At 41.3% G+C, this 17,477-nt stretch overlaps 1 protein-coding gene across 2 annotated transcripts in view; it reads right to left on the bottom strand.

The window, feature by feature from the left end:
• Positions 1-4,800: 4,800 nt before the first annotated feature.
• LOC111849377 (gamma-aminobutyric acid receptor subunit alpha-2-like) overlaps positions 4,801-17,477 on the bottom strand; it is a 63,875-nt gene continuing 51,198 nt past the window's right edge. For both annotated transcript variants that reach the window (XM_023822189.2, XM_023822191.2), the window contains 2 exons: positions 13,950-14,152; positions 4,801-7,502 (listed from right to left, as the gene is read on the bottom strand). In XM_023822189.2, coding sequence (XP_023677957.1) covers positions 7,197-7,502; positions 13,950-14,152 — 509 coding nt within the window. In that variant the 3' untranslated portion in view covers positions 4,801-7,196. The remainder of the gene's footprint in view (positions 7,503-13,949; positions 14,153-17,477) is intronic.

The following is a 17,477-nucleotide window of genomic DNA, read 5'->3' as shown; positions in this document are numbered from 1 at the left end:
ATTCATTGGTAAATAGGGGGAATATTTTGCTCTATGCCCATGGACCACTAATGTAACCCATTGTAATGATGGTGTGGAAAAAAAATGATTTCACAAGGGCATAAATGTTCACTTGATGGAAAGTAAGACCATAGATGGTTTGATGATGCGATTTCAGAACTCGTCACTTCATAGCGGCAATCAGCTGTGATGACACAAATTATTCGGGAGAGTAAAGATAATAACTAGATCAAACGAATGCAAAGATGATTGTTTAAAAGAAGATTTTTTTCTTTAAAGTGTAATTTTGTTATTCTAGAATATACTGTGATTCAATCAAATATGTATGAATAAAAAAAAAAATGCCTAAATTCAGTTGGCTGAAATTATGACAATGATGAGCAAAGCAGAGCCTGAAAATGTCCTGCATTTTGAAGGGGTAAGTGGAAGAGCCAAGGGTGAAGACCATCACACTGAGACTGTCAGGGGGTGAATTAATAGTCCCCCCCCCCCCCCCAACATACACTATTTGGTGCATTCTTGCAGTGTCAGGTGTTCTGAGCATTTTCATGGGCTATAAATCCTAAATCCATCCCAGAATATGCCCCAGCCCCAGGAACAGCACCCACCCCCTCCTGAGTATAATCGCCCATTACTGAGTGCTTCCAGAACCATCTTCCTTTAGAAATGTTGTCATCTTTATTCGCTCCTTACCTGAGAATGTTATCAAACACATGCCGGTAAATGGTTGGCTGTTTTACTGTAGTATTAACACCATTCTCCAGGGTATGACAGCACCTGCTGGGCAATGACCTTCAACACACACGAAAGACATAGAGTAAGCAACATGAACACCCCCCTCCGCCTCTCCGCAGGACATATTTTCTCGCAAGATTCAGAATACTTGTCTTATTTGTTTGCTTTTCTTGCTATTTTCCTTGATCTTACCCAGACCGTCAAACTAGATGTCTCATTCTGCAGGTGATTCCACACCTCATTGCCCCAAGATCAGGCTGAAGCATCAAGACAGCCGCTCACATGACTGCAGAGTGTCGTGTGGTTTGACAGTCCAGGGACACATCTGACAGGTACGTTCCAAAATGTGTGTTAAGTTGGTCCATGTCAACCCCTTGCGATGTCAAGGTGGGCCTTCGAGATGAAACCAAACTCTGAGACTTGATCTGCTCCCAAGGACTGTCAAGCAGAGGATTCCTGGCCTGGATTCAGAAGGTGCCACACAAGGCTCTGAAGAAATGCAAATCGAATGGGTTTTCTCTCTTCTTCCAGCCGTGCAGTCCCCCCGCGCATCCCTGTGTGGGCGTGGTTTCTTGCGTGGAGATAATCCCACTCCTTCCCCTGCAAGGCTGCACGATGCCTTTTTTTGTGGGGGAGGAATTCAGTGGGTAGACCAGATCAGTATTCTCTCCCCTCCTTGCCGTTCCGTCTGTCCCTCTCTAGTCTGCATGCATTTCGCGTAAGTTGACAGCCGTAGATATTGCTCTCCACGCTCTGACGTGTGATGAAGCTGTGAGGAAGGTGGAGGGAATCTCGCCGAGCCTCAGCATGGGGGCCGCCGGCTCCCGGAGCTGATTACCGCCGATGTGAAATTGATTATCTCACGTGGGGACCCAGGCTTCTCCAGCTATGACACAGAAAACCCATCCCACGAAGCCAGCTGAAAATATGGACTGTTCCCGGAGGACGGGAGGCAGGGGGAAAGGATCGTTTCGAATTGCAAGTGCAGCGAATCAGGATGCCGCAAAGGAGGAGGGAACAGTGTGGGGATAGATAGTTATATACACAAACATGAGGAGGTCTACGCCTGGTACCTGAGATAGCTTGAAGTCCAGAATGCACCAGGCACAGACAAACGGTCAGTCTGCGATGACAAATAATATAACCAAAAGACAGAAATCTCCATACCTATACTTTCACAGCCTTACCTGGACTGTTAACCAGAATAACCGTTGGAAATGTCTGCTCTAAACACCGTACAAAGGGGATACAGAGACCAGATTCCTCAAATGTCAATTTAATTGATAGCTTTAGATGAACAAAACATATAAGCTACATTAGTGAGACATCCTGAAAACAGAACAGAATAGAGATACTTTATTGACCTCTGTGCAGAGCTTGTCGTTTTGCCAAACCCCATCTTGCTTTCCATGAGACACACAGACACATACGGTATACAGGTCAGAGGTCAGAGGTCAGAGCAAGCTTTGGGGTCACCGTGCACGGTCACCATCCGGCACTCCTGGGGCAATCGCTCAAGGGCCCAACAGCGGAATTATTAATGTAGGGATATAAAATTGTAGCAGTAAAACTGGTTGGATCCAGTGTTTTTTTCACGACTATTTTGGCAAAGTTTGGCAATGTTAGATGTTGAGAGCCACTCTCTGCAGCATTCTGCGCCCTTAATTTCAGTTTTGGTTGCCCTTTGGTTGAGATATGAAACATTTCTGGTGTACGGTTCTCACAGCCACACATTTCGCTTTCAGTGGTAAAATTTGCCAAGCCTTATGCGAGTCACATACTGAACTCACTGTAACTCATAGCCAAAAGCGTGATGCAATGTTTGTGTTTATGTATGTATTTGTTCAGGTCTGAACTCAAGCTCATAGTAGAGGAGATTTTTGGGGGAGCTTATTGGAAAGTCAGCACTACTGTTCTGTAGCTTGTGCTGTGTACAGTAAGGGTTTTAATCTGCTGGTAACATAATCTGAAGGAACGTGGATTTGTCAGGTTCTGGGCCACAGGAGTGAGAGTCAAGCGGGATGAAGACATCAGCTTCACCACGTGGTTCAGGCAGGATATCGAAAGCTGTGTTTCGGTCACTAGGAGAGTGAGGCCACGGTGGGCAGGTGGTGAATCTCCGAGGAGTACCTCAGAATACGGCCACATGGACGTTTTGGGTAACCACACCTGGGATCATGCATAAAAAATAGCCCGCTGGGTATGTTTGTGCAGGTGGATGTCTGTGTGTCATGGACTCCGACGCTCATGCTGGCAATGACAGAGGGATGGGATGGATACCTCTGGAATTTCATTTGCAAGGCTAAGGAGTCTCCATCTCCGGTCACTGCAGCATCTGCTGATCCGTGGCTGGAAAACATCACTTGTTCCTGCAGAAAAGACCTCCCTGATTATGCCCCCCCCCCCCCAGCTGCTAAATTTGGAGCGTATTGTAATTAAAAATGCATCAGTCCAGCAAACCCAGACTTCACATTGTCACACAACTGCTATATATGCACATATATAGCAGGGGGCGTGTCGGAGGGGGGGGGGGGGGGTTATTAATGTAAACATTCAACTTGGTTCCTTGAATGTCTGGAAACAATACTGGAAGCATGAGATAAAATCCCTTGTATCTTCAAATTACAGGGAAACCTACAGCTGTCTGATGTTTCCATCTGCACTGTGATAATCCAATTCACCTCGAAATGGGCTATTTACAGACCAAGATTTAAGACAGGATGCTAATGTGCTAAAATGCCAGGCATTTAACACGAGAAAAATGTCTGTAAAACATCTCATAGAGGACAAACAGCAGGACTGAATACCATCTCTGTGTCCACCATGCTGTTTCATTGTCTGTTAAATTTTAGAAAAATTGGATTACCCATCATCCATCTGCTTATGCAGTACAGGCTTGCTGGGGGGGGGGGGGGGGGAGTATACCAGGCAACCTAAGGGACAAGGCATGGAGAACATTCTGCATGGGATGCCAGTCCGTCACAGGCACACAGATGCACAGACACACACAATGGGAATTTCAGAAAGACCAGTTCACCTTGCATGTCTTTGCTCACCCACACAGAACTGGGATTTAAACCCCCCACCACAGAGAGGCAGGGTAACAGTGCCCACATTGTCAGCAAGACACCCCAAATGCATCACTTCCAGTTACATCTTACTCTGACGGGGGTACAAAATTGCACAGGGAAGTTTTAAATAAATACATTTATGGTCACAAACATATCAAGAATTTGTGTTTATTACCACCAAAAAGCCAGAAGGCAGAAGCTCAATGTGCTGTGTAGAGGGTTAATGAAGAGACCTGGGATACTATCACTCCCAGATTCGAGTCCGAACTGCACCAGAGCTGCGTGAGACAAAGCAGCCAGTGTGTCTTCAGACGTAGAGCACTGTAAGAGCAATTCATCAGTAAGACGTAAGGCATCCAGGCTTCGCTGCCTTCTACCTTAGTAATCTGTCAAAGCAGAGTCACTGCATGCGCTCCTTGGCTGTAATTTTGATAGCAAAATGTTACCCGGGGCTCAGGGCTGTTATTCATTTGAAAAGGCAAAAAAAAAGCATTGCAGTGTATCCGCACTCGTACTCGTACAAATCGCAAATAAAGCGACTTTTCATTTCACTTAATTTCATTCCCACTAGCTGCATGAAGTTCACGCGAGTCAACTGATAATGCATTTAGGAAGCATTTTAAAAACATGCATTGACTACAAGACAAATTGTGAAACGTCGCATTCTATATACTTGCAGAAAAAGCATGGGATGGAAATGGATGGACAGATGGATGGACGGACGGACGGATAGACAGACGGACGGACGCTTGGAGAATATCTTCTGATGCTGCATATGGCCTGCGGACCATAAGACATTTACAAATACACAGCTGGAGACTTGCTGGAGACAAAGCAGCAGCTCCAGTGGGGGCTGCCTTGTACGACTCTGACGCATAGTTGTGCTGTAAACCCCTCTGAGGATTAGCCGTCTTGTGGGAAAAATCTGGCCAGAGGAAACAGGGGGACACGCACAGGGTGCGTGACTCAGAATGAAACACAGTATGTAAGCCGGTTCAGGACATAAACCTTTATTAAGCTATTGAGCCTGAAGATTTCAAAGGAAAAGGAGTCAGAGGATATAACAAGGCTTATAAAACATAACCTGACCAGGCTTTGATAAGACACCAGGTGGAATAATTTCAGAGACCCTCACGCCTTACAGTAAACATCTGTTTAGGTATCTCAATAATAATAATACTAATAATAATATATGAAAACATAAAAGTAATGTGTTTTACAGAATAGGTGACCATCCTTTACTCTCTTTTTGCTGCAGTATTTGAAAACTGTATGTATTCTTAAAGCAAGAAGTGAGATTTGTTGAAGCTCAGAACCACTGCAAAACCTGCACTTCCCCCCCCCCCCCCAAACAAATATTATACACTTTAAAACTAAAATAAGTATAACCAACTAGATTAATAATACTAGAAAGAATAAGTTTAGGTTTTTTCAAGCAAAAATTTCGCTCTGATTTTAAAACTTGAATAAATTTAGACTCAAGTGAATTTATTAAGGGTTGTACAATAAATAATAGTAATAATAATAATAATAATAATAATAATAACAAATATGGTGTAGATAATATTACATGTCGTTTTGCAGGTGTACTTAGAAACGTTTTCGGGGACCATAAGTATCATTAGAGTGAACTAATTGCATTTACAATCCAACAGGCAATGGATACAATCCCAGCTCGGTGTTTTTTTATTGCTTAAGCATACAATGCATAATCGTGACCACGGCGCAATCCGTTTTAGTACTCAAAGAAAGAGAATATGTAGAGCGTATGGAGAAGTCAGCTTTCTCGTTCTTGAATAGCATCCCAGCGAAAACATTCCAGACCTCAGCGTCAAAATCCCGATTAGCAAAAAAATAACATATATATACATTTATATATGTTGTGAATTTTGGCTGTAGTGTGAACTGGGAGCAGTATATATGGAATAGAGAAATTCCAACAGCGATATTACCATGCAAAGCACTAGAGATCGTTACAAGAAAATAACTGGCTTTCAAAGCAAGAATAGAAACAAACTTTTCTGATTCACATTTGGAGTTGTTCTCTTTGCTCATTTCAATACCATTTTTAGATTAAATTAAACTGTGCACCAATCAATGCTCTCCACCAACCATGTATTAAATTACTGTACACTACTGTAACGATTCCCACTAAACTACATGTTTACTTACAATAGAAATGTTTATAACAAATAGTTTTTTTCCATGTTCAGGTCAACAAACAACTGCTAAAATATGTTGAAATAAACAAAAACAAACAAACAAACAAACAAACAGACAAACAAATAAATAAATTATCATAATAAAATCAAATAATCAAAAAAAACTTTTGTGGTTTTGTGCCAGTCCTTAAAATGTAAAACATATCTAATATGTTCATTAGAGATGCACAGCATAGTGCATCAAAATACAACAGGGTTTTTCTCCTCTTAGATAGTTACAAGTACTGGCAAAATAGTCATCCGGTAAACAGAAAAGAAGCAGAAAACCCTTCCCTGCAGTGTTAGTTTGGCTATGTAAATGCGACACGTGTGTCATGTAAACATTGCACACATGTTAAGTGGGTAAACTGCGAAAGTGAAACCATTACCATTTATCCAAATACACATATCATTGCTAATTTTAGAAATCTTATGTAAAATGGCAAATGGAAAATAAATAACTTGTTGCATGCCTAATATATAACATAATCTTGGGGAAAAAAAAACGTTATATGGCTGAAATATAACAAATGCACAAAAATGTATAAATTCCAACAATCAATACCTTCAAACTGATTCTTACTGAGAAGTAAATAAGACTATAAATTAAATGCATTAGTCAAAATAGGTATTCTTGATAATACTATGAAACAGTTTAAATTGAAGCACTTGTAGGTGTTTGGTCCCTTCCGAGTTCCCTAGCATAACATAAAATTGTGTCCTGCAAAGGCTTTTGTTGAAAAACAATAAATAAATACATAAATAAGTAAACTGTTTACAGTACAGTGATCTTTTTTTTCCCAATACCTACTTAAAACTACAGTAATTTAAAAAGATTTAAACAACAGCTTGACATTTTTAAATAGCTTCTGATGCAGGGAATATTCACATGACAAAATTATAAACTGATATTTAAAATAAAAACAAAACCCACTCAAAAACAAAAATCACCCAAAATGATACATTACATGTGAAAATAAATAGATACATATTTACAGCCGTATATATATACTATGTCTTCTGAAAAGCACTGCTTCGGATAAAAGGTGTACAAAAACGAGAGAAATTATCCAACTCAATGGCTGTTTTACGCCAGCTTAACAAAGTACATAGTTTAGCAGTTACTGGTTGTATTTGGCTTGTCTTCAGTCCTATATTCAATGTATGTTAGACCACATTCCAGCCCCTTCTACTTCGAGGGGACCATATCTTTTATTACAGGTTCTCTGTTTAAGTAAGTGGCCCAGTAAACCAGGTTGAAGCTGCCAAAGAGGACTGGGAAGATTATTCTGGACATGCGGTCGATCTTGCTGACGCTGTTGAATGTCTTCTTGTTCTCTGCGGGCTTGGCGTCCGGCTTGGCCTTGTTAGGGTCGGCTGTAGCTCCTTTGGAGATGGTCGGAAGCACCGAGTCCTTGGTGATGTTGGGTGCGTAATTGGCCACGGCCACAGCATACGCATTGTTCTTCTTTATTATAGAAGCTTTCTCCTTTTTCTGCCGAGAAAACCAATCAGGGACTGTTTTTTATTTTTTTTCCCTCACAAGTGTCCTTCCCCCTCCAACTGACAAATATTCTCCAAGCTTTGTTTTAACAATCGGTAACAGGATTAGAGAAAGGGCAACAGATCGATTGGAATGTGCAACGACTGGCTCAAGACTAGGATTTCCACCGCCGCGTTAAGAGTGCCGGGACTACAAGAAGCCTTTGAACTTTTTAAGCTAACTCGCAAACTATGGGTTAAAACAAGTTCAATATGTATTGACAGGTGTGCTTAAGAGCATGGGATTTAAGTCCTCACATTTAGCATATGGCTAATTGGCCAAATGCAAATGAAACAAAAAGAAGATCAGTTACAAGCAGTTACGGGTAAGGAGAGCACGGTGTTTTACGTAGCTAACATAATTCCTGGCTTTCCGCAAACATTGGACAAGGCACCCTTTTCTCACAGCCTGAATTGAGGTTTTCAACAAATGTTTTCACTTTGTTATTTATTTACTTAAAGCAAAATGTTAAGCAGGTTAAAGTCAAACATGTTGAACAGTAAACAACTAGCATGCAAGCCTTTTTTATACAATCTGTTCAGGTTTGTCAGCCCTCGCCAGATGCGGCATGGTGATTTCCTCTACCTTAAGTGCTTGGAATTTTCTGCCCAAAACTGCTGGATACGGTATCACTCAATATCACCAGAGGTGGATAGTTCAGGCCCAAAAAGTAAAAAAATCCAGACCAAGATTTTGTTTCAACCAACCGGTTGAGTATAAAGAGTCATAGTCACAGAGTACTCAACCGGTTGGTTGAAACAAAATCTTGGTCTGGACTTTTGCTTTCTGGACCTGAAATATCCACTTCTGGGTATCACAATAGCACGCTACACTCATTGCTTACGCAAAACCTGGACCTAAGGTCCTACAGCTACTGAGCTCACAGGCCCAGTGTTGGCCAAACATACTTAAGGTTGGGGTATTTCTTGCTCATAAAATGAAATTATGACTTGAGCTCTATTGCACTTACTAAACAGATGTGAGTCATACCTTTAGTAATGCAGATTTATACATGGAAAAATCTGAATACTGCGGGTTCTGAAACTAAACAGCCAAAAACAACACAACGACAAAAAAAAAACATCTGCACTGATGACTATGCAAAACTGTATATTCTACCAAAAGACCCATCTTAGGACTTATAAAGGATATATGAATGCAGATAGACTAACTTGAAAAGGAAGTCTAAATAGTCATTGAACATCCCTCCATCCATCCGTCTCCTGTAACCGCTCATCCTATTCAGGGTCGCAGAGGGTCTAGAACCTATCCTGGAGGCTATGGGCGCAAGGCAGGGAACAACCCAGAATGAGCATCAACCAATCACAGGGCGCAAGGCAGGGAACAACCCAGAATGAGCACCAACCAATCACAGGGCGCAAGGCAGGGAACAACCCAGAACGAGCACCAACCAATCACAGGGCTCAAGGCAGGGAACAACCCAGAATGGGCATCAACCCATCACAAGGCACATTCACACACCATTCACTCACATTTGCACACCTATATTAATCAAACAATGGCTTTCAAATACATTATAGTAAACTATTAAGGGGTAGCTTTTGAAACCTCAGCTTGATGGACGTGTCACCGAGAAGGGAACTATACCAGAACAAACACTGGCAGGTTGAATGTGCCTTTAAACAGCCTCTGGATTAATAGCAAACATGAACAGCTGTTATTTCCATGACAACTCTCACTGGCACAACCTCACACAACACTTAACATTTAAAGCTGTCAGCTCTCATCTGAGTGGATGCTGAATACAGTGGCGTTTAGGGTGAAATGGCCACTCGACCAAGTTTCATACTGCATTGTCGTGCAGCAGACATCTGATAGTGTAGCATGCATGTGTTTGGCATGGACGTTTGACACATTTTTGATTGCCTTAAAACTGGTTTCAAGCTCCGTGTAACCATGTAAATACAGCCATCAATGGCTGTGACATTACTACTTATATTTGCGCTGACATTTTAAAGCTAATGGCTTTATTTAAAAATAAAGAAATAAAAAAGTCTGCATCACTTCCAATACCTTCCTCAAGAGCTATACAGAAAGGCTCTTTGTGGGATATAAAGGCAAACTTCAAAGTTATTCACATTCTCCACCACTACTTATAGGTCCTTATTTATCCTGGTATGACTGGGAGGAAGCAAAAATGTGGACTGTGGCAGAGAGCTGGGAGGAAGCAAAAATGTGGACTGTGGCAGAGAGCTGGGAGGAAGCAAAAATGTGGACTGTCTGGCAGGGAGCTTGGAGGGATTCAAAACACAGACCGACTATGGCCCTCAAGGGCTGGACTGGGAAACAAGGCTATATACTATTAGAGTGCTATACTATACTCATAGTATATGAGTCCTTTGTTATTGCAGTATAATAAATCTGACTTAAGTACTAATCCTGAGTATCTCCGGAGGCACAGGCTCGAAGGAGAAAAAACGTATCTCAGGACAAACATCTACTGTTCTAATTCATGCATTTAACAATTCAGTTTAGATTATATTATGGTCAAAACCATCCATAAATCCGACGTAAACGTTTATTCCAGTTGATTGTCACAGAGTGTCTGGATCTATGTCAAGAAGCACAGCATGTGGGACACTGTGGATGGGATGCCAGTTAATCACTGGGCATACACTCACACCCCAATAACACGCTATAAGCAATTGAGGGATACTGGTTCATATAAGCCACTGGTGAGAGAGGGAGGAGACTCTTGGGAGCTCTGCATACACAGAGCCAGAAGCAGGGTTCAAACACCGCAGGAAGAGTGAGGCTAGAAGACCAAGTCATTGAACCACTCAAGGTACAATACATGAGCTCCATTATTGAAGCACGACAAGTCAAGACCCCCTGGTGTTGGAACGCTGGTATTACAAAAAAACATTTTGACTTTCATGAAGCGCCCTACCGTGGTAAGGGCTAAATAAACAGCTACAGAAAGCAGTCAGAGTCAAGAAGGTTTAATTATATACAGATGAAGTGGGAGTTGGATTAAAGCATAAATTATTAATCCTGCAAATATATTTTGTATCAATAATTTTGAGAGCTGATAAATATTTCATCCAGCTAAACCGAACCTGACAGCTATCGTTAATGCAGTGTGCAACATATATTGGTTTTGTTTTGATGCAAAGAAAATTACATACATTAAAAAAAATTATAATAAAATATCCCCATTCGCTGGCCATACACTAAGCACTACAATGGGCCTATTCTTTACACAAATTTAGCTGAAGCATAGTTAAATCACCCACAGTACATATTTCCTGTCCCACATTAATGACAAATGTCGGTAAATTGGTAAACTATCAATGTAGAAATTCCATTTAATCAGAAAACGTCACATAACTATTCTGTACCTCTTTCCTTGCAAAAGCAAGACGCGTTAGTTCCCTTCTAAATGTATGATTTTGGCGACGATTCGATTAATTTCACGATTAGTCACAAATAAGGCACATCTGCTGCGCAAAGGGCATCTTGAGTTATGCTGTTTTAACTTTAAAGTCGCAACTTGCCGGTGAACTTTCATCTGCAGTTACTGCAGATGCTGCTGCGTTTCTCTCACATTCAGTCCCAGGATAAGCGAAAGAAAATAAGCTGCAATAAACAGAGATATGATGGAAGGCGATATGCGAGCAAGGAACTGCAAGAGGGAAATTGTGTGATTCACTCCCCCAGTGCAATGACTAATACACGTTAATTGCTTACTGCTACAAGGACAAACAACTAAATTGCCGTTTGAAGGGTATGTTATGGCTGCCGCTGTTTTAACTGAAGTCACTGATCGACCCTCCGGATGCAGTTTGTCGCTCTGTAAGTGCGACCGTGAACATAAAACCACCACGCAGTGCAACCATTAAGCCTGTGTGTGTGTGTGTATATAACACGATTATCAGTAATCTAATGATTTATACGTCAGTACCTCCGTAGTTGCTTCACTTGTATTCCAACATTATATTTAATTATATTCTACCTTAAAATCAAGCATCATATAGAAGACAAAACATGTATTAAATGAGAATGTCAATCGGCAAATGAAGAATTAACGAATTAATCCGACAATGAAATGTGAAAAAAATATAAACGCATGGCTAAGATATGTGCTGTAAAAAGTTTGGCGTGCGTCTTCTCAAACTAAGGAGATACGGGGAAGGGGGGGGGGGGAATGTCAACACCGACCTCACAATTTTTTTTTTCCATTTTAAATGACCTGCCATTTAAAACAGTTAATGAGCAGTAAATAAAAATATAACGTAAAACAAGAAACATAAAACAATGGAATCTTCTCAAACCATGGGAAAGATTACTGGATTAATGTTATATATTTAGCATTTAGGTTTATCGAACTGGGTGTTTGTGCTGTAGGAGCGCTAGTCACATGCAGTGCCTATTTGTCAGCTCAGGGACCTTCTAGAGGGTTCTCAGCTGCCCAGGGACACAGGCTGTTAATTCCCTATCTGTACATTGTGAACAGAAAGGGTGGAAAAGGTGCAGACAGAGTAGAGAAGGAAGGACATGAAGCACTTACAAGTGCCTGTGGAGGATTTTGGCCACGGTAAATGCGACAGAGATACGGTTCTGCAAATTACTCATAATTGCTTAGGTCAGTGTTTTTCAAACCAGTCCTCAGGGACTCACAGTCTTTCCACGGTTTTTGCTCCACTGGGAGCTGAGAGGGAGAAAAAGGTGGAGACTCTGTGGGTCCCTGAGCACTGGATTGGGAAACACTGGAATTTGGTATATTCAGTATATCTCTCTTCCATTATTCACTTAAATAAATAAGGTATAGTAATAAAAGTTTGTAAATCAGGTGTGTTACTAGACCTTACATCACATGTTTACAATAAACAAGTGAAATACCACATGCAAGATTGCATAAAGGGGCTCCCTTTATTACATCTGTTAGGTAGTCTGTATACAGATATAAGGTAGTCTATACATACAGGTGTGATGTAGTTTATATACATCTGTTAGTCTATAGATGCAAAGTAGTCTATATACAGCTTTTAGATAATCTATATGTATATATATAGTCTATGCTCACTTTTCAAAAGATAACACAGAACATGACTTAATGGTGTTCTGGAGCTGGAGAAACTTTATGGAGCTGAAACGCTGAAAAATGAAACTGTCATGTAATACCGCATTTTTTCTTTGTCTGTTTTTGAATGACTTTGAACTTATCTCTCGCCGGAGACGACGGCACCTCTGCCGTACAGCTTCCGTTGATTTATTCCCAAGCCATGTTTCTTCTCTCATCCTGTCATCTTCTTTTATCTGTCCCCTTTCATCCCTCCCCGTAGCGCCGCGTGACGGCAGTTAAGCCACGGCTCTGCCGGATGAGGTCAATGTACTGAGTGGCATGAGGGAGCCACAGGATATATCAGTTCTGGTGAAAAAGTTGGACCGTATATAGAAGGTTTGTGTACAGCTTTGTGCAACCAGCTTATCAATCTCCGCATGATGCACAAGATGGAAAAAGCTTTACTGAAATGGAATTACTACAGATTGGTTCAAACAGTACAACAACCCTGGGTTTGTATGCATAGAACGGTACATTTCGTTTTCTAGTGACATTATCAGGGAATGAACCCATCTTACTTTCTTTACTCTGTAGGTCTGTTTTACCAAGAGGGATCACTATAAGATTTCCATTCAAAGGGGCCAGCATGGCGTCTGTGTGGTTAGTACTGTTACAGTATCTCACATCTCTAGGGCTGTGGTTGAATCCTGCCTTCAGCTCGGAGTGTTTGGAATAAGCTGGTTCTCTCCTTATTTGTGCATGAATCCTCCAGGTACCTCTGCTTTCCTCCCACCGTCCAAAAAGTACAGTTCGGCAAACTCTGACTCCAAAACGCCCACGGTGAGTGTATGCCCAGCTATGGACCAGCATCCCGTCCAGGGTGCCCCCTGCCTCCTGCCCTTGCATTCTGGGATAGACTACAGACTCACCAAAACTCTTTAAAATACAAAATTAGAATTTTGCGGAGGTGGATAGTTCAGATACAGAAAGGAAAAACTCCAGACCAAGATATTGATTCAACCAACCAGTTGAGTACTCTGTGACTGTGACTCTTTATACTCAACTGGTAGGTTAAAACAAAATCTGTATTTTTACTTTCTTTGTCTGAACTATCCACCTCTGTAATTTAATTATACTGACTGTTTTTTGCAACACAGTATGTCAGACTCAAAGACCAGGGATCCTACAAATCATGCTAATGAACCATATGAACAAAAATATCACGAAGGGAGTAGATCTCTCAGGATCTAGATGACAAAAATACCTGGGGAAAGTTGACTTACACACAACGTGCAAACACGACGCCCCACAGAGGTCATAGGGTGAATTGCAGGGGACTTCCAGCCATGGCAGGCATGCAAGGCAAACCTCACCTTGTCATTGACGACACTCTTCCCGTCCCAGGCCCAACCACGCTTGGTGAAGTAATTGACAGTGGCGAACTCGATGAGGGCGGAGAAGACGAAGGCGTAGCAGACGGCGATGAACCAGTCCATGGCTGTGGCGTAGGCCACTTTGGGCAGGGAGTTGCGGGCACTGATGCTGAGCGTGGTCATGGTCAGCACAGTGGTCACGCCTACAAGTACGGACAGACACATGAGCAGGGAATGCTACCTTACCCCAAACACAAATACCAAGATGAAGCTATCAGCTATACAGACACGTCACGGCACTCATTTTCCAGTCAGAGGTGGAGCACTTTTTTCCCTCGAAATTACTCGCAGTGCTTGTCTCAGGACAAATTTTGGCGAATTTCATAGAAAGCTAAGATTAGAATCTTTATTGTCACTGCAAATAAAGCAACAAAATCTCATTTAGCAACAATCCAGCCATATTTAGCTAGAGCTAATATTTAATAACACTGAAGCGAACAAAGTGAGAAGTCTATTTAATGGTGAACAAAATGAAAATATTTGTATTTAAGCATCAGAAACTCATCTTCATGCTGACACATTTCACCATGGAGTGAGAGCAGAGCGTGTTGTTTCTCCAGGCGACACACTGACTTTGACCAGCATGTCTCTTATTGCAGAACCAGAGGAGCTATGAGGTCCTCCACTATGACATTTTTGGGAATCCTGCCCCTCCCCCCCCAAGTTCTAGAACCATCGTTTCAGGGTTACGCAGCCTGGTTTGGGACACTGTAAGCTGATGGTCTTGACACCTGAATCCACCGCTGGCACTGTTGGATGGTAGAACCTCATCTCCTTCACGGTTCAGTGCACCAACCCTCCTGCGCCAGTTATTGCACATTCGGCAGTCTCCCCATTGAGGACGGAGTATTCCATACACAAAGGATGCGGTGGAATTTCTGGTCCCGCTATTTTAGATATTATAGTTCTCTATCCACATTTTCCACCAACAGCACTAAGATGGTTACATGCTAAAACACTCCAGTACAAATGGCCGATACCAAAATAAGATTGTCATGACAAAAATGTGAAAAATACAAATCAATAAAACATTCTGGTAAAGAATGTCAGCTTGTCCCAAAAAACAAAACATTGTGGAAGATCAGCCTGATTTTCTGATTGAAGTAGTACATACCTTAACATCACGAGTGAGCTTCAACAACAATCATTCTCTGCCTCTAAAGCAAACATGCAATCTCCTACTGGTAAATGTATTTTCATTAACCAGTCAGCCCAATTAACTCACCTTACACATTAACTAAAGCGCATACCTAAATTTTCCCAGTTCCGAATTTTTACACTGACAATCATCCCTTCTCTGACTGCTTATGCTGGTTGAGTTCATGGGGACAAATAAAACAATCAAATAAAAATAGTGAGGTGACAGATGTCTCTGCCTCTGTATCTTTTTGAGGAATAGCAGCTTGTGTTGTCAGCTGACCTCAAGGGCTGAGATCCTGTGGCGTTTCTGCTACAAGAAAGCCCCTTTCAGTGTGATCCTATGGAGGAGCTGACACGTAGACCACGGCTGTAAAGTCACACAAAGGGAAGTGTGGACACGGAGGCAGCAGAAATAGATTTGTAAGCACCTTCAAAAATAATCATTCTCAGCTTTCATTCACGGCACATGTCAAAATCGGAAAGCCAGTTACAAAAGAGCTCATTGAACCTTGTAGCGAATGCTTAGGGCTCGTAGTGAGTATGCTTAAGGACATATTCAGAGTATTTTTTAGGCCACAATCATACTATGCTTAGGGCACATTCAGAGAATGTTTAGGGTACATGCAGAGTATACTTAGGGCGCATTCAGAGTATACTTAGGGTACATGCAGAGTATGCTTAGGGCACATGCAGAGTATGCTTAGGGTACATGCAGAGTATGCCTAGGGCACATGCAGTGTATGCTTAGGGCACAGTCAGAATATGCTTGGGGCATATTCAATATATGCATAGGGCACACTCAGAGTATCCATATGTGCACTGAAGTCCTATCCCAGCACTGTGATGGCCACAGCCTGTACATACTTTCCTGCATTTATATCTGTCTCTATAGATTTGAAGATGCAAAGGTTTTATTGGTTATTGTCATTGTGACCTTCAGAGCCAATGCCATCACAAACATGAAGCAAATAATATATACAAGAGGATCTCTGATTCTCTTTGTTTTTTTACATATGCATAAATAAATATATACATACACACACACACACACACACACACACATATATATATATATATATATATATATATATATATATATATATATAATATATAAATATATAAAAACAGCTAAACTTAAACTTTATTGTACTTTGTTGTACGGTTATTACATTTGGAAAAAATATATATATATGACTAATTTGTGACAGGCAATTAAGCATGCCCTAAATTATGAGAGTAATTATAATGATCATGACTGTGTATCAAAATGAAAAACAAGGGAAAAAATGGACTGATTATATTTAATAAATTGACCAGCCACAATGTCATTTACGCTCTGCTTAAAACTAACCCAAAAATGAATGAAAGGTTGAAAAGTCCTGATGTAAATGATTAACATTCATGACGTGCTATTTGGAATCTATATAATAATCTCAGTCATGTTTATGTTATTAAACACTGCCATATTCTCTTCCTGTTTAATATTTGTTTATTTCCAAATACGATTACATTTAACATGAATGTACATTAAACCCAATAATTTAAAACAGTACATAATGACAGAAATCTGTCTATCTACCTATCTATTGTTATTGTTTCATAGCAGCAAACAGCTCTAGAAATAGCAAAAGTGTCCACAATCAGTGCGTATGAAATCCTACACACAATGTGCTGCATTCTGGCCGTTAAAATGTTTGGCGCTCTCAATGAGGATGGAGAGGGGGCCAGCAGGCGCGAATCGATTGCCCATTGTGGATGTGATTCGTTTGCCAGACGAAATGCAACCCAAATGATTCCATTCATTCCGAAGCAGCGGTCTATTAACGGTAAGTATAGGGGAAACTTCAGACAAAAATAAATAACATGGGTAATACGGTAAAACACAACCTCGGCTTCCAGGACTCATCGACGGGATCTCGTTTTGTAAACGCCGACTACATTTAAGCGTTCTGGCTTTCACCTACGGTTCACCCGACCCCCTCGCTCTGACTCCTCCTTGGGGAGCATACGTGTCTTTCTGGAGAGTGGCTGGCACGTTCTCCACTTGAGGAAAGAGTGACCCCGGTGGAAAGGGTCAGTGCCGGGTTCTTCTAACGATTCAGCGAGACAGACCATAGTCTCCTCCCGTGGGCCATCTCACAACTGAACTCTGTGACCCAAGAAGGACACATCTCAATTAAACAGTACAATAATGCACCATGTGCAGTCTCACTATTCATTGCACAATATGCAACCATGTGCAATAAGTCACAATAATGGTCGCTTGACACTCCTGTACTTTATGTTTCTGTTACATAATCTGTCTTTTTGATTTATCTCTTTCATAGT

This window comes from Paramormyrops kingsleyae, chromosome 12 (assembly GCF_048594095.1).
Source record: "Paramormyrops kingsleyae isolate MSU_618 chromosome 12, PKINGS_0.4, whole genome shotgun sequence".
NCBI classification, from domain to species: Eukaryota; Metazoa; Chordata; class Actinopteri; order Osteoglossiformes; family Mormyridae; genus Paramormyrops; species Paramormyrops kingsleyae.
The sequence above is the reverse complement of the archived record's forward strand: the minus strand, read 5'-3'. Positions and strand labels throughout refer to the sequence as shown.